The sequence below is a fragment of the Prosopis cineraria genome, unplaced genomic scaffold (assembly GCF_029017545.1).
Source record: "Prosopis cineraria cultivar Desert tree isolate PC_DT_omini unplaced genomic scaffold, ASM2901754v1 PC5, whole genome shotgun sequence".
NCBI lineage: Eukaryota > Viridiplantae > Streptophyta > Magnoliopsida > Fabales > Fabaceae > Prosopis > Prosopis cineraria.
In genome coordinates this window covers 29581264-29603577 of record NW_026555336.1, presented here as the reverse complement: position 1 = coordinate 29603577, position 22314 = coordinate 29581264, and the positions used below count along the sequence as shown (strand labels likewise).

Here is a 22314-nt window from a genome sequence, read left to right as displayed (position 1 = left end):
TCACATAGTTTAACTTCCCTTAAAGTTATATACCTTTAATTCATTTTTCAATTAATCAATACAAGACTTTTTAATATATTCTAATATAGGAAACATGCACCCTGATTGATTCATCTCGGCTCATAAGGGTATGGATTTCAATAATATTGTCAATGTGAAGACCCTATACTTGTTGATTAATATTTTATAAATACATCTATAAGTTTTTAAATCATGAGGTTTGCTTAAGTTTTGGTGAGTTTATGAATATTATTCCCCTAAGTTTTTTGTCTCACATAAATAAAAGTGAAGTTATTTTTTGGGCTAAAAAAGTGAACTTATTTTTTAGCGTTCATTTAGGATGAGTTAAACGTTTGTTATTTATTTTAATTACAGCCAATGGATGGAGAAATGTCATTTTCTTGTTGATAAGTGAAACCAATTTAGAATAGTACTTTTTGCCATATTAACATTGAGCTTGAAAATCCCACAGAACAATTATTATGTCCATTGGAAGTTAGCTAGAGAATGAAATCAGTAAACAAAAATTAATCATCACTTTCGATTTTGTCCATCAGGGACTTTACTTTACTGTCTGAACTTCCCATGTGCATTTTAGTTGAGATCAACCCATCAAGTGTTATTTGGACAGCCTACTTAATGAAAGATTCTCAACCTAAGATTTCACTTTTCATAACTATATGGACAAGTGAAAGGACAAATAGGTACATAGGCATAGGCATAGATTTCCAATTTGTCTGCTATCTATGGGAAGTGTCCTTGTTACTTGGTGGTAAATGCTAGGGCGTGAGAAGCCTTCTCTACCTCCACGGAAAAAAATTTCAACGATCCATATTAAATATTTTAAGTTTTTATTTTAAATTTATATTTAAAAAAAATATATAAAATTTTTAATAAATATATTTATTAATTTGATAGTCCAAATTTAATATAGATAGTTTAAATATAATATTAAAATTTTTTTAATAAGTTTACTGCTCTGTTTATATATATGCACTATCTAGAATATATCTAAAAAGTTAATTTAAATTTTTAATATTAAATTTAGACCATTCATATTATATCTGGAGTGTCAGATTAGTAAGTATATTTATTAAAATAATTTATATTTTTTATTTCAAAAATATAAATTTAAAATAAATATTAAAAATATTTAACTTAGACGGTTTAAATTTTTCTCTGGCTCAGTAAAGTGAAGCTGAATTCGTAAACTCTAGCCTTTTACTCCTTTGCACAATAATATAATATATATTCTAGAAATCTTGTTTTCTTTAAAATATAAAGTATTATATAATTTTTATAATAATTTTTTCAGTTATATCCTTAATTAAATTTAATTTTTATAAAAAAAAGTTTAGGTGAGTTGGTCCTGAGGGCTCACTAGGACTAGAGTATGTCTTCAGATTCAAATAATGCTTACAGAAATACTTATAGATCATCTACCAATAAGATTCTTATATCAACAACAGAATTTGATCTCACAATCTTATGAGTTACTTCTTTCAGTCCTATTTATAAAGCGCCTTTTAAAAGATTTATTTAGTCTCATTTATAAGTCATAGTGCAGCTTTTTAGGTAATATTTAAAAAATATTTTTAAAATTACCCTTGATGTGAGAGAAAAAGTAGATAACATTACTTTTTAAATTAATTATATAAGGGCATATTTAGAATTTTATACACTTTTATTCCTTTTACCTCTTTTGTATTAATATTGATAAGGTTAGTAAAAATGATTTATAAAGAAAAATGAAAGAGTATAAGCTAACTTCTTATCAATTGGACCAACTTTTGTTGGTACCCTTCATTTATTATTCTTTTTTTAAAAAATGACGCATTTGAATTTCAATTGTCATAATTAAAATGCTTATATAGAATATTTAATGAGGATATGATTAAAAAAATGTAAATTTTTTCAAAACATTAATGCTTCACCTTTTTTTTTTTTTAAGAATCATGAAGTAGCTACCAATATCTTATATTATGGTCTGAAGGGAGTAACCAATGATGCATTAAAATATGTAGAACATTTTGGCACGCTGTTATTTTTGTATTAATAGTAATAAAACTTTGAATATCTAAGTAACATTCAAAATGTCTGTATTCAAGACATTGATAACTCAAATACACAATGAAGAAACATCAGGAAACACACAGAAAATTTAGGTTGTATTCTTTCTTGCAATCCTCAACCTCTTCACGCTTTCTACAAACTCTCTGTGTCAAAATGACAGAAAAAACAAGGGATTGAAAAGAAAATAAAGTTAGATAATAGAGTTCGAAGTAGTAAATAGTTTCAGAACAGAATGCAGAACATGGTAACACAAACAGGACACCGAGGAAAAGGAAACCTACTTCCATGGGACATCACCTACTGTTCTCCAATGATCTTCTCTGTCTTTGTAGAACAGTAAATACTCTGACTCAGATTGGAACAGTTTCAAACCAGAAACAGATTTGCTTCCTGAACGTGAGTGGCACAAGAAATTAAAAACAAAAGAATATTAGTAAAGATCAAGAGTAGATACAAACCTTCTAGAAAATTCTTAAGAATTTCTGTGACTACTTCCCAGAAGAGAATTAGTTGCCATCATGCTTACCAAACATGTTTTCTAACTGGTTTGCAAGACTTGGATATCCTTCATGATCAAGAACACAAATTTTTCTGCCTACTGTAACACCATCCATGATAACTTTCACATAAGCCCACCTATCATTGCTCTGAACACCTTCTATTTCCTCATCAAAGTTCTCTGGGACGGATTTTGAATGCATTGTGCTTGAGCTCTTGAGGTTGAGATTATTAGACTCAGGCCAATCCATGAGGTCATCATATCTCCACAAGCTTAAAACTGAACTCACAGCACAGTTAAATTAGTTTCAAACACCAACGACTACTAGAAAATTTAAGAGTTACATAAGCCTGAATCATTATCATAGAATAGAACTGAAGTTGAACAAGGGACTGTTAAATGCATACAGTTGCTAGAAGAATGATAAGCTTCAGGCTGGACAGTTCTGAGGCTAAGTCCCAGGTCAATCATGCCATCCTCATCATTATCATCTTTGCCTTGGTAGAAATCTGGGTGAAAAGTTGAAGAATTCAGAACAAAGCTTGAAGTGTTTGAATCCATGGAGATACTGTACTCCTAAATTGTAACTTCTAAGCTTGAAAATTTCTGACTCTGTCAGTGATGAAGGTCTATTGAGTTGAATTCATGAATCATGCAATCATCTATTTATAGGGTCAATTTTGATTATATATATATAACTAAAAATGTAGAGAGAGAGAGAGAGAGAGAGAGAGAGAGAGAGGCACATGGAAGACAGTGAAACCTTCCCCCATTATCAATCATTGAGTGCACAAAGCTTATCTTCTGGTACTGTCAACATGGAACAGAAGGTAGAAACAAAACACCTCAACAACATGGAATAATGGCCATGTTGATCCTAACAAAAATTGTTCTGGATCTTGTTTCCTCACTTCACTACAAATCCTTAGACTCTTGTGCTAATATTCCAAGGTATACTTGAGGGCATGCAAGCTGTGTTTTCCACATTAATACTAGCTTAGAAAAATTTTGACAGAAATATCTTCACTTCAATCACATATCAGTGGTTAAGAATGAAGGGATGATCAGGGCTAAGAATCAGTTTAGAATCATTATTCTGATGTTTTTAAGACGTGAAATCCTCAAGTGTTTGTGGGATTTCAGTGGATTATGTGTTCAAAAAAGCAAACACTATCAGAAAATAATTTAAGGGAAGGTATATAGATATAGGGACAGGTCTTTTCTGTGACAATCAGATGACAGGAATGCTACTTTTCAAGGGAACAAAGGCCTGGTCTGATCCCCACAACCCATTCCACAAATGCAAGAAAGGATATTTTTACTGGTTAAAGTTCAGATTCATTCTTGTAATTTCTTGTTCTTGATTAAGACATTATGACTAAGATAATAGATACTGTGTTTATCTGAGAATCTGAGGTTTTCAAAGTTCTTTACGTATCTCCTGTATATTTTGCAGGGTATATGGAGCTTTCTTTTTGGGCCTGAGGTAATTTTTTTTTAATTATCAATAATGATGAAAATTACTCTTCTGTTACTATTTACTCCCTCGAGTCCTATTTCTTAGTCACATTTTAAAGGATCATGGTCTTTAATATTTCCTTTGATGTGCAATTTTAAAAATATGTTATTGTATTTTTTTATAAAAAGTGCAACCTTTTGATGTCTAAGAAAATTTTTCCACATATCATTATATCAAATTACTCTTATTTAAATTTAGAGGTAAAATGAAAAGTAATTTAATTTTAAGATAATTTTATTATTCTAACTATTTCATTAAAATCAAAGAAATCTAATTAAATTATTGATGTTTGGAAAATGAAGACTTTTTTTTAATTTACCTTTATTGAATGCATCATTTCTAAAAATACTTTCTCTTTCATATGTAACACTTTACTCTATTTATAGAAACTTGTTAAACGGTAAAAAGTAAAAGAAAGTAATTAATAATAATTTTTTTTATTTAAAGTGACTTACAAAAATGACTATTAACTTTTTTTAAAAAAAAAAGTTATTTATGTATAGGACCCAAGATAGTATAGATTTTTTAAAAGATATAAAATCTTATCTGGAGTGACATTCAAACAAAGGAATTTTGTCAACTTGGGATGATGTAATTTGAAGTGAACATACTACAACAAATACTCAGTCTCTATCAACTTTTTAAGGTGAGAAAACATACAGATACTTTTTTCCGGTAGATATTTTAATTCTGGTCCGAATTCTTTCTTAAAAGAAACAGAATTGAATGATTTGTCAAGCGAGTCCGATTAATGCATGGCAGCAAGGGACATTGGATAATAATAAATCAAAGAATGTAAGAAGATTTTTTTTTTTCAAGTGATGATCTCATAAATTCAAATATGATGCTGTAATTATTATATATAACCTAATATTTCGCTTATTTTATTAATTTTACTATATTTATTGCCACAATCATCATACGTTTACATAAAAGTCAAACCATTTTTTAAAAAATATAATTGATAAGTATAGTAATGGGAGGATGGCATTTTTTTTTTCTTCCAAAAATGACAATTAAATTGGTAGAAGAAACGCGGCCTTGCATCAAAATCAAAATAACTAAGAAAAGCCATTTCCCTTAGAAATCATGTTGTCAATAATGAAATAACCCTGCTCTTTATAGATCAAGACTAATTATCTCTTCTTTTTTCCTTATGAAATACTTTTGTTGTTTACTTTTTTAAAAAAATTATACGGATAAATATGTCTATTTTTTATTCATTATTTCCAATGAGGCTCTTTCTTTTTCTTTGCCATTGCAAGTCTTTTCATTTACCTTTTATCATTCCGTTCTTATCACCGCTAAACACGCACCAAGTGTTTTCTTGTTACCCACATGTATTTTTTTTTATTAAAAGTAATTTTGTTCAAGATATTATTTAATATTAAATGGAGGCATTTGTTTTAATAAGAATTTAAACTTAGTTTTTATTTTGGAGAAAATTCAAAAACAGATTTATAATAAAGAAAACCTCCTTTTTTAAAATACTGAAAATTTAACATTTTAAATTTTAATCCTTGGATTATTAAGGAATTAATCAAGTTTGATTATGAAAATTGAGTGATTTGATGTAATGTATAGCTTGAGAGGTTTAATATATGTAATTGGTTGTGATTTCAATTCTAATTATGAGTTTGAAGTGAAGTTGTGCCACTCAAACATTGAAAGGAGGAAAAAAACATAAAGAAAGTGTTTCTGTACCACATACCGTAGCATGCAACATGTCTGTCGCAGCACATAAATGACCACTGAAGCAAGAGGGCTACTTTATATCATGTGCCATAATGCATGCTGTGTGCGTCATGATGCACGGCCAAAATTTCTAATAAATTGATCACGAACTGAAACAAAAAAAGAAAAGAAAAAGAAGAGGGAAATAGAAGAGCTCGTCCTTGCCTTGCTAGAGTTTGCCATATTAATGGTTTAGGTGTACTTTGTGGTTAAAAAACACTTAAGGTAAGTGTCTTACATCCTAATCTTCCATTTTCTTCTACTTTCTTGAAGTTTTTGGTTAGAGTTTGGTAATGAGAGATGATTTTCGATCTATATAGGTTATGGGTCCGAACCTATTGACTCAAATGAAGTTTATGAGAATTGTTTAGATTATTTAAACCTAGAGATTATGGATTTTGATACTTTTAGTTGGTGAATGTCATTGATGTTTGAAATTAGACATTTAATTCGAAATTATGGAGGTGGTTGAGGTATTAATGGTAATGTGGATACTTAATGAAGTTGAATAATGCTAATGAGAGCCATTAAACCCAATAGGTAAGCTCTAAAGCGAGAAATAAGGATGTTGGGTATTGTAAAAGTGAAAGTGTGAGAGTCGAAATTGTGTTTTTGACAATGTTGATAAATTTAGAATTAATTAATTATAGATTGAGCATTTGGACACCATTTTGACTTGGGAAATCAAGCTTAGAAGCTAATTATTGAGGGGTAAATCTATGACCTCTCAAAAATTTAAAATAATTGAGAAAACTCTACTTTAGGTAATTGTTTATTAATTGTATGATAATGCAAAAATGGATTTGTGTGTATGTGAAAAATTGATTTTGTTGATGTGATAACATACTATGCATCATGTGTTAGTACATTCGCTTTGATACTGAACTAAAATGCGAAGATAAATTTGAAATGCATTTCAAACCACAATTTGTATTAAACTATGAAATTAATGATTGTTATGAAGATTTTGATTGATGATCAAATGGAATATAAATGATTGTGTTGAGTTTGAAAGTAGTGAATATCTGTGATATATGCAAAAATGAGATTTGATGCTCATTTAGGTAGCATAGTCATAAGCCCAATGTGTTGATTTTGAAAATAATATTGTAAAAAATGAGTGGGCATCATACATGACATGATCAATTGGCGAAAGTAAGCCTAATGAGAGTAGTTAAAATCTATATGGCATTTTTGACTACCTTTCAATGCACGAGGGTATATCTTTATTCTATAGTTTATCGAGAGACTAAAACTTACCTATCTCCACTAGTGTATCAAGAAGGTTAGTTTAAGGCATACAACACCACAAGGATTCGAGAGTGAGGGAAGCCATGACCTAAGAGTAAGTCTTGTGATTTTTGGCCGGTCACATCTCACAATTGGTGAGCTTGGGTAGTCTAGTCACACGAACTAAACCTTATTTGATGTTATAGCCCACGATTTCAATTGAAAAATATAAGGATGGTTTAATCATGCATAAGTGATTATATGACGTGTCACATTGTTGTTTAAGTTTGTGGCAAGTTGAAATAATAAATTGCGTTATTATCACATATTTGTATGTCTTGTGGCAATGTACCTTGTGATTGAGATGAGATTGAGTTAATTGAAAAATAATCATTTGTGTTACATGTGTTAGTGTGGATTTTGAGAAAATCAACTTCAATCTTATATGTTTATTCAATTGATATGCAACTGTATAGGGTAGGCTTATCTTGGTTACTAAGTGACTAGACTCACATCTCTTCTTTAATATTTTATAGGCTTTAACTTTAATACTGAAAGGGAAAAGGCTTTGGAGGCTTAGGAATCTAAGTATTCCTATTGTATGCCTCTTTAATTCATTTATTTTGTGTAATAGGGTGAATATTGCCAATTAAAATGTATTTTTGTTTACACTTGTATCATATAGTTGTCTGTGATGTATGAAATGTATTTTGGACCCTAAAATGTTGTTTATGATGAGTTGTAAATGTGGATAGGGCCAAAATACTAATATAAGTGTAGTAAGGTTGTTTTAAACATATTATAAATGATTTTTAATGAAATGCAATGCTAGAACCTCCCTATTCTATTTTTAGTATTAACGGGGTTGCGGAATAAAATTTTGATATAGTGGTGTATTTGTGCATATGGTGTGTTGTACCGTCAGTCCTTAGTCCAATGAATATGCTTTGGGTGTTAAAAATGGTGTTTGGTACTTGTATAGGGTTTGGACACCTTTTATTGTGAAAGTTTATAATAAAATGTGAAAATGTGTTTGGGTGTTCAAGTTCTTGATGTGACTTGATTTGAAAGTGAAACTCATATCATTAGCTAGTATATGAAAAAAAAATTTTATAAACACCTAAATTATCTTATTTGGACGTTGGATAAAGAAATGGGGCATGCCGAAAGTTGCCTAGATCTGCTGTTAAGAACATGTAACACACTGCAACGCGTCACATTATTCTATTTTTAGCAACTTGAGATTTTTCAACTATTTTCAACTCCTTTGATGTATCTCATGCTTTTGTAACATGATTTTACATTGATTAATGATTTAATGAATGAGTTTGATTCATTTTTTAATTATGAAAACTTAGGATTCCATTATTTTAAATTATAAACTTGATAATTTTTGTATGGGTTAATCCTTTGAGTATCATAGATTATAGTTTTTTTTTATTGAGATTAGTAAGGAAGGATATTTCAGAAAGACCTTTTTTCTTTGGTTTAAATGCATTTTTCAGGAATATTTTTTTGTTTTAAAACTTCCAGCAGTGAAAAATATATGATCATAAAAAGTAAAAACTCCAAGGTCAATCAACTCCAAATTCAAGCATAACAAACGACAAAGGCCCATTTGTCAGTGTAAAAGCGAAAAAAACCATTTTTATATAAGAAGCCGGTTTTAGTTTGGGCTTCAAAGCCCATTTTCCCTCGCTGACCCAATTCTCTGCTTCCTTCTCGGCCCCAACTCCGACGCTCTTCTGGCCTGAGAAGAAAGAGCACGTTCTTTCGCCGCCTTGTCAAGACAGACACCACCTCTCTCAAACTGAATGCTTTTCAGTCACCATGTCGAGTAGTGGGGGCGGAGGGGCCGAAGTGAAGAGAGTGTTTATAGGAGCAGGATGCAACAGAGTAGTGAACAACGTTTCATGGGGTGCTTGTGGCCTCGTTTCCTTTGGTGCTCAGAACGCCGTCGCTATATACTGTCCCGAGGTCCCTTTCGGTTTCTTTAACTCACTATGTTCTTATTTCGGTGATTTTTTTGTCTTAAACATCTGATTGAGAGTTCCCTTCGTTTTCTTCTGATTGGGTTTTGACAGAGTGCTCAAATTCTGACTACTCTTCCGGGTCACAAAGCAGTTGTGAACTGCACCCACTGGCTTCCTAACAGCAAGTTTGCTTTTAGAGGTAGCCTCTTTTGCTTTCTGCTATTGAATAGAAATCCTTAACTTGGTGCATTTCTACATAACTCTCGGTGAATTTCTTTTGTTGTACTTGGAATGGTCTATCTAGCATAACGATGAGATGGGCTATAAATTAAGTGAGAAATTATCAGAAAAATATTGAGGGAGAGAGGAGGGGCAGATGTTTCGAGGAGAAAAGATATTTAAATCCTCGTGCTTTACCTCCCTCTTTCGTGTGCTTTGGTTTTTAAGTTTGAGTTCATTTGATATCGTTATTGCAGTAGAAAGCAAAGACCAAAAGCGCAATTTACTGCCTTAATCCACGAATGGATACAGGTCCTCATTGATTCAGACAATTGACTTACACAATGAAATACGAAGTTTATGTTTGGTTCTTGAGCCAAGTTCTTACTAAGCTTTTTCCTTGATTGTGCAGCAAAACAGTTGGAGCAACATTATTTGTTATCTGGCGATGCAGATGGTGCTATTTTTCTCTGGGCATTGTCCCTTTCTGATGGGAAGGTACACTGGTTTCATTTTTTTTTTCTTTTTATGCATTGCTGACTTGTTTCCAAACTAATTTAGATGATTCTGGGAAAAGACGACAAGGAGTGGGGCCTTATCAATTTTTTTTTCCAAGTATTTCTAGACAGTTTGAAGCCTTTATTTACTGTTACATGTATTTCTGACATCTGTCCACAGTGGAGATGTGTCTTACAAGCACCACAATCACACAAGAAAGGTGTCACATGCATTAATGGAATCATGATTTCTCAAACTGAGGCATTGTTTGCTTCTACTTCTTCAGATGGTACAGTATGCGTGTGGCAACTGATATTTCCAATGGCTAAAGGAGGTAAGGCTTAGTTCCTGACAACATGGATGTTTACTGCCACTTCTATTGTAAATTGAATCTAACCTTGACCTTCTTTTCTTCTCAAAGTCTACATGTTGTCTCCCGTTATCTGGCAAATCTCTCTGACAAAACATACATTTGAATTTTTCTATCGTCTGACAGATTTAGAACAATTCAGATTTTGGAATTTAATTTTGTTAACCTTTTCTGTTGTTCTGTTATAGAGTTTGGTGCCTAACTGATGTAGTGTCCACACGCAAGAGTGTTCCCAGTTTAACTGTCTGGCTTTGTTGTTCCAGTTTATGTGGGTTTTAGAACGTGTCTTATGTCTGAACAAGTTTAGATTGAATATTAATAATTTTGAAACGACTGTTTGGATTATTGGAACAAGCCTTAAAAAGCCCAACAGAGAGGAGTGAAGATGAGTTATTTTGACCTAATAGTTAAAGTACCATTTTAAATGGGTTTTCTTTTCTGGGATGCAGTTTTGAGTTTTTATGTGTCTTGTTTTCTTTTGTCCTGTCCAAAGATTCAAATTTGTGATTATTAATTTCTCAACGTTGAGAAATTTGCTTTACATTTTAGGTGACTGTGAATTATTGTGTCTGGATTCTTTCTCTGTTGGTCGTAAACCAATGGTGGCTCTATCATTGGCGGAAGTGCCTGGAAATAGTGGGCAAATAGTTCTTGCAATGGGAGGATTGGATAACAAGATTCATCTTTATTGTGGGGGAAGGACAGAAAAGGTAGTTTTTTAAATATGTACTTTAGTAAGTTATATGGAAATATTATCTATGTATAAAAACTTCTCTTTTTCTCACATATGAACCCAGCTTGTTCGTGCATGTGAGCTAAAAGGACACACAGATTGGATCCGAAGTTTGGACTTCTCATTGCCTATTAGCACAAAGGGTGAATCAGACAGCATGTTTCTGGTAAGTTCATCTCAGGACAAAGGCATACGAATTTGGAAGATGGCACTACGGAGTTCACCGTCCAATGGACATGCAATATACAAGAAAGAAGAAATAAGCTTGTCATCCTACATAGAAGGTCCTGTACTTGTAGTTGGTTCGTCTTGTTTTCAAATATCTCTTGAATCACTTTTACTTGGACATGAGGATTGGGTATATTCAGTGGAGTGGCAACCACCTTTGGCTGCATCTATGGAGGGGGATTCATATTATCAACCTCAGAGCATCTTATCAGCATCCATGGACAAGACCATGATGATATGGCAACCTGAAAAGACTTCTGGTATTTGGATGAATGTGGTCACTGTTGGGGAACTTAGCCATTGTGCTCTAGGGTTCTATGGTGGTCACTGGAGCCCACGTGGAGATTCAATATTAGCGCATGGATATGGTGGATCTTTCCATCTCTGGAAAAATGTTGATAATGATAATTGGCTGCCACAAAAGGTTCCCTCTGGTCATTTTGCATCAGTGACTGATATTGCCTGGGCTAGATCTGGCGATTATATTCTGTCTGTCAGTCATGATCAGGTGTGTTGCCTATATTAAAATTGAAAAGAACTCTTGCATAAGACTGTCTACTCTGTAAAACTTACAGCTAAATGGTTTTAGTTCTGAATGTAATCATAAGTAGACAATATCGTGTTACTTTAAAAGTTAAGCAGTACCATTAGGAAAGTCATCTGAATGCGTTCTGTAGGGCGGCTACTGGTTAGAACCAAGAAAAAATGAACTAGATATTGCCTTTTTCTGTGTGTAAAGTCAATCTTTGGGAAAACTGCTTAGCAGAAAGGATTTTCCCAAAGCTCCTAAAACTGTTGCACTGAAAAGCAGAGAATTCAGTCCCAAGTTTTATGCACTGCTTTGGTTCTTAAAAAATTCCTGTCCTTACGTTCACTTGATGCTTATGACTGTATTTTGCTAAATTTAGGTCTGCACATGTTATGTAGCTTTTATACACAAATACACACACGCACACATATGCATGCATGTGCCCTCACATGTATTATAATCATTTATTTATTTGAAGTTGTTTTGTTTTAGAATTGATTTTGCAAATTATAAAACTTGCAGACAACTAGAATTTATGCTCCATGGAAAAGTGAGGCTTCTCTTCGAACAGGGGAATCTTGGCATGAGATTGCTCGTCCTCAGGTTCATGGCCATGATTTTAATTGCGTGACAGTTGTCCAAAGTAAGGGAAACCATCGTTTCGTTAGTGGAGCTGAAGAAAAAGTTGCTAGAGTATTTGAAGCTACCTCTTCTTTTTTAAGGACTTTGAATAATGCCTCTTTGCAGAAATCTTGTTCTTCTGATGATTTCCAATCAGATGTTCAGATTTTGGGTGCAAATATGTCTGCTCTTGGGTTGTCACAGAAACCTATTTATGTTCAAGGTTAGTAATTTTTTATGTATTGAGTTGCTGCACATTGCAATGGTGTTGATATCTTATGGTTCAGCTGCTGTTTCTCTGGTTCTATAAAGTTCTATATGGCTTTAGCCAGCCGGAGTTAACTCAGTTATCTAGGGTTGGTTAAGGTTCATCAACATAGAAATAAAGCTGGAAATAAGAACAATTCACTGGTTAAGACTAAAAGAATGTCCATAAATGAAGTGCTAGTTTGTAATCCAGGTAATTAATTCGTTAGATAATTTGGTGAATTTTGCCATGTACTAGTCCCTTCAGTCCTTTATTATTATTATTATTATTATTATTATTATTATTATTATTTATTTTTTTTTTTTGGTCAGCCAAACTAGCCCCTCTAGTTTAATCCTTCAATATTTTTGCGGAGCTTAAAATGTGCAAATAATGTGTTTCTGGAGGGGATGTTCACCTAGTGGCTACCCACATCCTAATCCTATCTTAGAGGATGTTTGCCTGACCAGTCTGTTTTGATATTTGATGACCATTCAAATTTTCACCTGTTTCCCATTCCATTGTATGGCAGCTCCTGGAAAACTGGATGTCTAAATTTTCCCTAGTGAATAGTGAAGCACATTGACATCATCATTTGACAACTTTCCTTATAGATTATCATGCTCTATGCAAGATAATATGCTTTCTTTTGCTTTCTGACCCCTTTACGTGAGCCTGTGTCAAGTCTTTTAATCACTGTACTGCTTGAGGACCTTCAACATATAAATGTAAGCCTTGGATTGTATTTTCTGAGATCTGATTTCAGTTTCTTGTTTATTGAACCAGTTATTGATATAGGTTTGGGGTTTTGCTAGCTTGGGAAATCAGCTGGTATATTAGCTTTTAGGTGTACCTTTATGTTTTAGTTATCCTACAAGTATTTTGTAGATGGCCTGTAGCATGCACCGTTGGTGGCCTTTCTCTATGGTATAGACTACCCAATTCCCATGATATAGACTACCCAATGGTAGGCAGCAGGGTGACAGTCAAGAATGGAAAACTCAAATCCCTTATTTCAATTTTTGTGCTTGTTGAAATTGAAGTTGACAGTCATATAAAATCAGTTATATCTCTTTTATAGTTTAATGGGTTATGCTCCAATGCAGCTGTACATGAAACCCCTGAGAGAAATGGGATTGATGGTCTCGACTCCCTTGAGACTATTCCTGATGCAATTCCAACAGTGTTGACTGAGCCTCCAATTGAAGATCAACTGGCTTGGCATACACTATGGCCTGAATCGCACAAACTCTATGGTCATGGAAATGAGATCTTTTCTTTATGCTGTGACCATAGGGGTGAACTCGTTGCTTCTTCATGTAAGGTATGTGGTATCATTCTTGATATACAATTATTTATTAGACTAAAAGTTATAGTGGCACTTAGAAATACCTCGCTAGCAAATGACGTTTGGCATGATAATTGAAAGTTCTCATAAAATGGACACAGGCGATATTTTGTTAAACTTAACTAAGCTAAGACTGGTGTAATCTGAGGTTCCTTTTTTTTTTTTTTCTTTCTTTGAGGTACCGCCTAAACTTTTTTTGCCCTGTGACACCCTGGATCTACTGAAACTAGCATCTTAAAAAATGCCTAACATACAAGATATTAGGTCAAGGTGACGGTGCTCCAACCACATCTTTCTTAATTTGTGGTATTAGATGGATAGAGTAGTTTTATCTTCATTTCAATGTTAATTTTTGTTCTTGGATACACGCGCGCTCACACTGGCTTGTTTTTGGTAGGTAATAATACCATTATTTTCACTTTAAGTTTTTATGAGTGATATTTTTACATTATAATTTGGTAATCATTGCTTGTGTTTTGCCTTTTCAGGCTCAGTCGGCAAATGTGGCGGAGATATGGCTTTGGCAAGTGGGCTCATGGAAAGCTGTAGGCCACCTGCATTCTCACAGCTTAACAGTGACACAGATGGAATTCTCACATGATGATAATTTTCTTTTGACTGTTTCAAGAGATCGTCATTTCTCCATCTTTAGAATCACAAGAACAGGTACATGGTCTAGGCATCACCTATAGAATTGGCATATGCATGAGTGCTTCAGCAATTTAATTGAGTGACAAGAATATGAATAATTTTAGTTTGATATTCGTGAAGAAAAAATAAATAGAAAGAGCATTATGAACTAAACTAGTATAGTATATGCAAGACTTTCCTGTTAACATGACCCTGGCAAGTCAAGAAATGATCAAACCTAAAAGGATAAGGCTTCTTGTTGTTATTGTTTGCTATGGGATGAGTTTTATTTTTTATTTTTTTGAATGAAAACATGACATACAGTACATTACAAAGCAAAAAAGCAAGCTAAGTCATCCTATCATCAACCTCCAAAACAAGTTAAGGGTTGATCAAAGACACAAAAAATATCTAACCTATAATATCTGTGGGAATATTATGTTATTATTGTGAATAATTAGCATTTATTAGGATCTCATTAATTAGGCTTTATTAGTATTTATTAGCTTTTATCTCTCTTGATGTATATATATAGGACCAGTGTGTACATTAGAAATGTAATGAGATAATACAATTTTTCCTCTTTGAAAATTCCACATGGTATCAGAGCATCAGGCTCAAAATTTCAAATTAAATTAGTTTTGGAATGGCTAGAATGGGGCTGCCTGAACAGTACGTGACGGCGTTTGTGTGGACAATGGTGGAGCGAGTTTTGAATCTCACCGCCACCCTAGACATACTCAGGAGGCTTCGAAAGGCGAAACCTAGGATGGCGGCGGCGAACGTTGGCGTGTGTAGACCACACGCCACCCCTGCTCACTGTGTCAGCAAGCTTCCGGCGGCGTGTGGAGGCACGTGGCGGCTTCGTTCAGGACGCGATCTTCTCGGACGGCAACGACGCACTCTCTCCGGCCAGATCTAGCACAATCCAGTAAATGGGCACATCGTTTTTGAGCCATATCAGGTCGTATGGTGTTGTTGGTGCCTTGTTTTGTTTGGTTTGGAGTTATATTGGGTTGTGGCTTCTGTTTTCAGTCTACTAGAAAGTTTTTCCCTCATTTGAAGTGCTAGGAGTGGTGCTGTGGCTACTTTTATGTAGTGTTGTGCATAATTCCATATCTGCACCCATGGCATTTGTGGCAAAAAGAGAGTCTTTTCTTCAGGCTTTAAAGACAACTCGAAGTGCAGTGGTCTGGATGGTGGATTCCGGGGCATCTAATCATATGACTAATTGTCATCAATTGTTCACCACTTACACCCCATGTGCTGGAAATATTAAAGTGAAAATTGTAGACGGCTCCTTAACACCGGTGGCAGGAAAAGGGAGTATCTGTATATCAGATTCTATTATTTTGGAATCTGTCCTTCACATGCCAAAATTTGACTATAATTTACTTTCAATCAGTCAATTGACCAGGCACTCAAATTGTTTTGCTAAATTTCTCCCGTCACATTGTGTATTTTAGGATCTATCATCTAGTATGACAATCGGCAATGCCAAAGAATATGAGGGGCTTTACCATTTAGAAGTCATCACTCGAGTGGATAACCCACCTATTGTTGGTAATTCTGCATCTACATCTAAAGTTCATGATTTTATGCTATGGCATAAGAGAATGGGTCACCCTAATTTTCATTACCTTCAGCGATTGTTTCCAACCTTATGCCTGACCTTGAATCATAGTGAAATCCAGTGTGAGGTATGTGAACTTGCCAAACACCATCGAACTTCCTTTCCTAGAGCCAAATACACACCTATCAAACTTTTCACTACCATCTATAGTGATTTGTGGGGACCATCTCACATTTCAAACCGTACTCAAACAAAATGGTTCATCTCCTTCATTGATGACCATACTCGTGTTTGTTGGATTTACCTTTTGAAAAACAAGTTCGAGACTGCATCCACATTCATGAGTTTTTTCACCATGATCAAAAACCAATTCAACACTAGCATTCAAGTTTTACACATCGATAATGGCACAGAATACTTCAACCAATCTTTGAGTAATTTTCTCCAAATGCATGGGATTGTCCATGCCAATATGTGTGCCCATACACCCCAACAAAATGGGGTCGTAGAAAGAAAAAATAGACATATCCTTGAAGTTGCAAGAGCACTTATGTTCACTTGCAACGTGCCAAAGTTTTATTGGGGAGATGTCATTTTAACTGCAACCTATCTCATCAACCGAATGCCCAGTGGAATATTAGCCTTTGAAACTCCTTTCCAAAAATTGCAGAGTGTTTTTCCTACATCCCACATTGAAACCAAACTTCCGTTTCGTGTGTTTGGGTGCACAACCTTTGTTCATATCCACCAAAGCAGTAAACTTGAACTTCGAGCTATCAAGTGTATCTTCCTTGGCTATTCTCCTACTCAAAGAGGATATAAATGCTTTGATCCTGTTTCTAAACGCATCCTTGTAAGCCTTGATGTTACTTTCCATGAAGAAACTCCTTTTTATTCTAATTCCTCAATTCAGGGGGAGAATGTAGGTAAATCTCAGACTTGGGAACTAGAACCTAATGCTGAATATATACTTCTTGAGTCCATGTCTCCTTTACCAGAACCATCACCCTTACCTTTGTCTAACATCCCACCTTCACCAACCTCTTCTCTTATGTCAAAGTTTGAGGAAAACAAGAAAACAGAGAAAGATGTGGAAAGACCACAAAAGGGAGAGTTGTTAGTTTATACTTGATAGAAGAAAACAAAAGATAGTGAGCAACTTGTACCTGAGGCACCAAGAGAGTCAGAACTAGAGGTAGTCCCTGAAGCTGACGTACTAAAGATTGGTCCATCTAGTAGGCCAGATGACTCAGAACAAAGATGTGAATCTACTGATCTTGATCTACCTATTGCCCTTCGGAAACAACCTCGGTCTTGTACTTTGCATTTGATTCAGAAGCATGTGTCCTACAAGGCTCATTCTCCTAGTTACCGAGCCTTCATCACTAATTTGGATAAAGTTGTTATTCCTAACAACATCCAAGAGGCATTGGAAATACCAGAATGGAGAATGCAATTATGGAGGAAATGAGAGCTTTGGAGAAAAATGAAACATGGGAGATTATTGAAAGACCTAGAGGTAAAAAACTGGTTAGTTGCATGTGGGTCTTTACCCAAAAGTATAAGGCTGATAGCACACTTGACAAGTTGAAAGCACGGTTAGTAGCAAGAGGTTTCATCCAGACTTATGGCATAGACTACAAAGAGACGTTTGCGCCAGTGGCAAAACTGAACACTAAGAATTCTATTGTCAGTGGCAGCCAACCTTGAATGGCATCTTCGTCAACTAGATATCAAAAATGCTTTTCTAAATGGAAAATTGAAGGACGAAGTCTACATGACTTTACCTCCTGGGTTTGATAGAGGCAGAAATGACAAAGTATGCCGGCTGAAAAAATCACTGTATGGCTTGAAATAGTCACCTAGTGCATGGTTTGACAGATTCTCAAAGGTGCAAAAGTTAGAAGGCTACAAGCAAGGATTGTCAGATCATACGATGTTTGTTAAGGCTGAGGGAGCTAAGAAGTGCATCCTCATCGTGTACGTTGATGATATAATCCTTAAAGGAGATCATGTTGATGAAATAGCAAGGGTAAAAACTGTCCTTAGTAAGGAATTTGAAGTTAAGGATCTTGGGAACTTGAAATATTTTCTCGGGATAGAAGTTGCTAGGTCAAAACGAGGAATATATGTATCTCAGAGGAAGTATATACTTGATCTTCTCAGGGAAACTGGCATGTTGGGTTGTAAACCTGAGGAAACTCCTATTGTGGTCTCGAAAAAGAAGAGGCCACCTAAGAAAAGCGGCACTGAGGAGTTAGAAGGAGAAGACAACTCTGATAATGAAGTTGAAGAAGAAGAAGACAAGGAGAAAGAAGAAACCATTGATAAAGACAGATATTAGAGACTGGTTGGGAAGCTGATTTATTTATCTCATATGAGGCTAGATATTGCTTTTGCTGTCAGTGTAGTAAATCAATACATGTGTGATCCAAGGAAGAGACACCTGGAAGCTGTATATAGTATTCTCAGATACCTTAAGGGTACACCTGGTAAGGGATTGTTATTCAAGAAGCATGATCAAAGGACAATTGAGATTTACACCGATGCAGACTGGGGAGGGACTTATGGAGACAAGAAATCCACCTCTGGCTATTGTTCATTTGTGTGGGGAAACTTTGAAACTTGGAAAAGTCAAAAGCAAAGAGTTGTATCCAGAAGCAGTGTTGAATCAGAATTGAGAGCATTAGCTCAAGGAATTATAGAAGAACTATGGATAAGAAGGGTCATGGAAGAAATACAAGTCAGAGTTGAGCCGCCAATGAAATTGTATTGTGATAATAAGGCTAGTATAAGCATGGCATTGAATCCTGTACAGCATGAGAGATCTAAACATGTTGAAGTGGATAGACATTTTATCAGAGAGAAAGTAGGAGGTATTGTATGTCTGACATACCTACCTACAAAGTTACAAGCTGCTGATGTACTAATCAAGGGACTACCCAAGCCTGCATTTGAGAGTTGTATAAGCAAGTTGGACATGATTAGTATCTATGATCCAACTTGAGGGGAAGTATGGGAATATTATGTTATTATTGTGAATAATTAACATTTATTAGGATCCCATTAATTAGGCTTTATTAGTATTTATTAGCTTTTATCTCTTGATGTATATATATAGGACCAGTGTGTACATTAGAAATGTAATGAGATAATACAATTTTTCCTCTCTGAAAATTCCACAATATCAGACTTGGCTAAAGCATCCGCATAAACTAAATTTTCCCTATGACTAAAATCAAAATAAACATTCCACACTCAAGTAAGCAGATATCTAGTTTCAAAAATAATATCTCTGAAAGGATGGTCCTCCCTGAAGTCCCTAGTGATCAGGTTGATTGCCTGTGCAATCAGAAGTGACTTTGACGTGTTTATATCCCATATATTCCAGCAAAGAGTAAGCGTGGCATAGGAACATTTTTCATACTGTCCATAACATTAGCAGTCACTTTTATATTTATACTCCATCCAGTCCTTATTATAAGACATCTTTTAAAAGAAATTAATGATCCTTGGTGGGATATTATTTGCATTTTTCATTATTACCCTTATTTAAACTCATTAACTATGAGAGAGAATATAAGGTAAATTTGAAATTTTTTTTAGACAAAGTTAATGTCCTAATCACCTCTCTTTGGTTCTAGTGAGGTGGTTAGAGGTGTCTTATAATAGGAACTAAAAGGAGTGTGTGTGTGTGTGTGTTTTTTTTTTTTTTAAAAAAAAAACGTTTTCATGTGTCTTGATTTTACCAGATGATCTTGTAAGGAACACAAAAAAAAAAAAAAAGAAAGTATTTTCCTCCTTACATTATTTACTGAGCTACCTTTGTACTGCAAGAGCTGTCAGTTTTTTCTTCATAACTAGTGCTGAAAGTGAACAGAAATCTGAGTCACTTTTGGTTTATAGGCACAGGTGAAATAAGCTACAATATTCTCACGAAGCAGGAAGGACACAAACGTATCATCTGGTCATGTTCTTGGAATCCACAGGGTCATGAATTCGCAACAGGTTCCCGGGATAAAACAGTGAAAATCTGGGCTGTAAAGGGGGAATCTACAGTCAGGCAGCTCATGACTCTGCCTCAGTTTCACAGTAGTGTAACAGCATTATCTTGGGTTGGTCTTAGTGATCGGAGAAACGACGGACTTCTCGCCATCGGGATGGAATCTGGTCTAATAGAGCTCTGGAACCTGTCATACTCTCAAACAAGTCTGGGTGCTTCTCTTGCTGTACGCATGGATCCTCTTATGTGCCATGTCTCTTCTGTGAACCGTCTGGCATGGAGGAAGAAGAGAGAAGGTGAACAGAGTATGCAACTGGCTTCTTGTGGAGCTGATCATTGCGTGAGAGTTTTTGAAGTAACATGTGATCAGTCTGATATGCCTATAGAATGAATTTCTGATTCATAGGTATGACTTAGAAGAAAAGCAGTTTGATGTATTCTTTGAAAGTGGACTGAAAATTAGGGGCAGGAGCCACAATTTTATATCTCCTGCCTTAATGTGATTATTGTATGTGTTTTGTTATTATCTTTTACTTTGTTATACTAAAGTTTAGATGGGTTTGCTTCCAGAATCCTGTAGGGTCCAAGGCATATTTAATGGTTTGAAAAATTGTTTACATATAAGCAAGCATATCAATTTTTTTTTTTTAAATCTCTCTTCATTACCCTTTTTGAAATTCATTTCATCCATGCCAAACAAATGATTCAACTGTTGGCTTTGGAACTTGTGGCGTCCCACATTCCTTCCTCCCATTCCTTCATTCCTAGGTTGCCATAACTTGTCCAGCCTTCTTTAATTGAAGTAGCAGCATCCTCACTTAGTCCTCATATTCGACTTTCCATTTTTGTTTAGTGAAAACTATTATCAACGAATCCATATTCAAATGTTGTGCTTTTGTTAAATGGCAATTTGATCCCTAAGTTATTTGTGTAGGAGCATTGGGGTTCTTGATTCATTTTTGGAGCAAATTTGCTTTTCAATTTTTGAAGATGGTATGATGTCATCTTTATTATTAACAAAATTTAATTTTAACTATTTGTTAATTAGAAAATGGCAGAAAAGAGCAACTTTTCTTAATTCTTGACTATATAGTTTTTGGTTTTTTTTTATAAATTAATGATCGAAGTTAATTTTTATTAATAATGGCTATGAAATTATATTGTTTTGAAAAGTTGAATGAAAATATTATAACAAAAACAAATTTAAACTTCCAAACACTTTTGAATTTGTAATTTAGGAGTTAAATTATCCTTTGATCCTAGATAAAAATAGCCCTTTCCACGTAGTTTTTTTTTATCATAATATGTGAATCGATAACATTTTTTATTATATTCAATCTCACTACTAAGGGTAATTTCAATTTTGTTTACTTATTAAGAAATATTTTCATTGCTAGAGGCGCGTTCAAATAAACAAGGTTGTGCGTTTGAACAAGAGGGCATGCGCGTGGAAAAAGTGTAAGGCACGAGGGGGAAAAAAAAAAGAAGAGAAGAAACTTTCATATTTCATTCACGTGCATCTTTGCCGATAGACACTAAAAAAAATATTATTAAAAAATAAATTTTTAAAATAATAAATTTCATTCACAATTTCCATTTAAAAAATTACAAGAATTAAATAAAAAATTATAACTAATCAGGATAAAATAATATTTTTAATTTAAAATTTATTAAATTTTTTTTTAATAAAATTATAATATTTTGAGGAATTAAATTATTATTTATATAATTTAAAATAATTTTATTGTTATTTTTTATATTTTCATTGCTAAAAAGGCCTACTAGCCTCATAGCATCAAGGCGCCTTCAAGGCTGCGAGTTCGAACGAGAGGGTACGTGCGTAGGCTTCTATCTATGTGGGAGAAGTGTAAGGCGCGTGAGTGAATAAAAGAAAGAAAGAAACTTTGATATGTCATTACTCATTCATGTTCATCTTTGCTAGTAGACACTAAAACAGTACAGACAGAAAATTTTGAATGTTTTTTCCCCCAACAACTCTAGTTTGACATCGTGACGTACTACAAGCTTTGAACTGTTGAAGAAATGAAGTTGATGCACGAGACAGTGAAGATTGAATTATAGAATGGGCTGAGTAATAGGGAAGCATGGAGGTAGGTCCCTGAGCACGTGGGTGTGGCGTGACAAAATAAACTTCTCGTGCGAATGGGGTCCACAACACTCCTCTCCTCAGCTCAATTATTTTGGTAAGAATGTCAGTTTCATCTTCCGAAACTTGAATCAATATGATGAAGAGACTACGAACAACACCAAAATTTCAAATTCTCTC

The 22314-nt window shown here is 34.3% G+C and overlaps 2 protein-coding genes across 7 annotated transcripts; one reads left to right on the top strand and one right to left on the bottom strand.

Annotated features, from left to right (window-relative positions):
- Positions 1 to 2019: 2019 nt before the first annotated feature.
- On the bottom strand, positions 2020 to 3635 carry LOC129310444 (auxin-responsive protein IAA32-like). Of its 4 annotated transcripts, none has more exons than XM_054952284.1 (5): positions 3319 to 3635; positions 2980 to 3081; positions 2600 to 2851; positions 2355 to 2463; positions 2020 to 2216 (listed from the first exon to the last, which is right to left on the bottom strand). In XM_054952284.1, exons 1-5 carry the CDS (start codon positions 3353 to 3355, stop codon positions 2162 to 2164), a joined length of 555 nt encoding a protein of 184 aa, XP_054808259.1. In that variant the 5' UTR covers positions 3356 to 3635; the 3' UTR covers positions 2020 to 2161. The 4 variants fall into 4 exon arrangements, with proteins under 4 accessions (XP_054808259.1, XP_054808260.1, XP_054808258.1 ...); XM_054952285.1 differs by having other exon boundaries at positions 3336 to 3635; XM_054952283.1 differs by having other exon boundaries at positions 2980 to 3167; positions 3319 to 3633.
- Positions 3636 to 8768: 5133 nt separating this feature from the next.
- On the top strand, positions 8769 to 20679 carry LOC129311220 (elongator complex protein 2). 3 transcript variants are annotated; one of them, XM_054953352.1, is made up of 11 exons: positions 8996 to 9032; positions 9140 to 9227; positions 9505 to 9559; positions 9660 to 9745; positions 9926 to 10079; positions 10665 to 10825; positions 10913 to 11584; positions 12128 to 12449; positions 13580 to 13797; positions 14310 to 14487; positions 19931 to 20679. In XM_054953352.1, the coding sequence occupies exons 3-11, from the start codon at positions 9550 to 9552 to the stop codon at positions 20416 to 20418; spliced, it is 2289 nt and encodes a 762-aa protein (XP_054809327.1). In that variant the 5' UTR covers positions 8996 to 9032; positions 9140 to 9227; positions 9505 to 9549; the 3' UTR covers positions 20419 to 20679. The 3 variants fall into 3 exon arrangements, with proteins under 3 accessions (XP_054809325.1, XP_054809327.1, XP_054809328.1); XM_054953350.1 differs by lacking the exon at positions 9505 to 9559 and having other exon boundaries at positions 8769 to 9032; XM_054953353.1 differs by lacking the exons at positions 8996 to 9032; positions 9140 to 9227; positions 9505 to 9559 and having other exon boundaries at positions 9661 to 9745; positions 10032 to 10079.
- Positions 20680 to 22314: the final 1635 nt, after the last annotated feature.

Bases quoted from the DNA above. Each gene is read 5' to 3' on its own strand.
- LOC129311220 (XM_054953350.1), top strand. From the start codon at position 8,886: ATGTCGAGTAGTGGGGGCGGAGGGGCCGAAGTGAAGAGAGTGTTTATA. The intron at 12,450-13,579 runs GTTAGTAATTTT...GCTCCAATGCAG, and splicing joins GAAACCTATTTATGTTCAAG to CTGTACATGAAACCCCTGAG. The intron at 13,798-14,309 runs GTATGTGGTATC...TTGCCTTTTCAG, and splicing joins TCGTTGCTTCTTCATGTAAG to GCTCAGTCGGCAAATGTGGC.
- LOC129310444 (XM_054952283.1), bottom strand. From the start codon at position 3,133: ATGGATTCAAACACTTCAAGCTTTGTTCTGAATTCTTCAACTTTTCAC. The intron at 2,852-2,979 runs GTATGCATTTAA...CTGTGAGTTCAG, and splicing joins TTATCATTCTTCTAGCAACT to TTTTAAGCTTGTGGAGATAT. The intron at 2,464-2,599 runs GTAAGCATGATG...ACTCACGTTCAG, and splicing joins CCAGTTAGAAAACATGTTTG to GAAGCAAATCTGTTTCTGGT.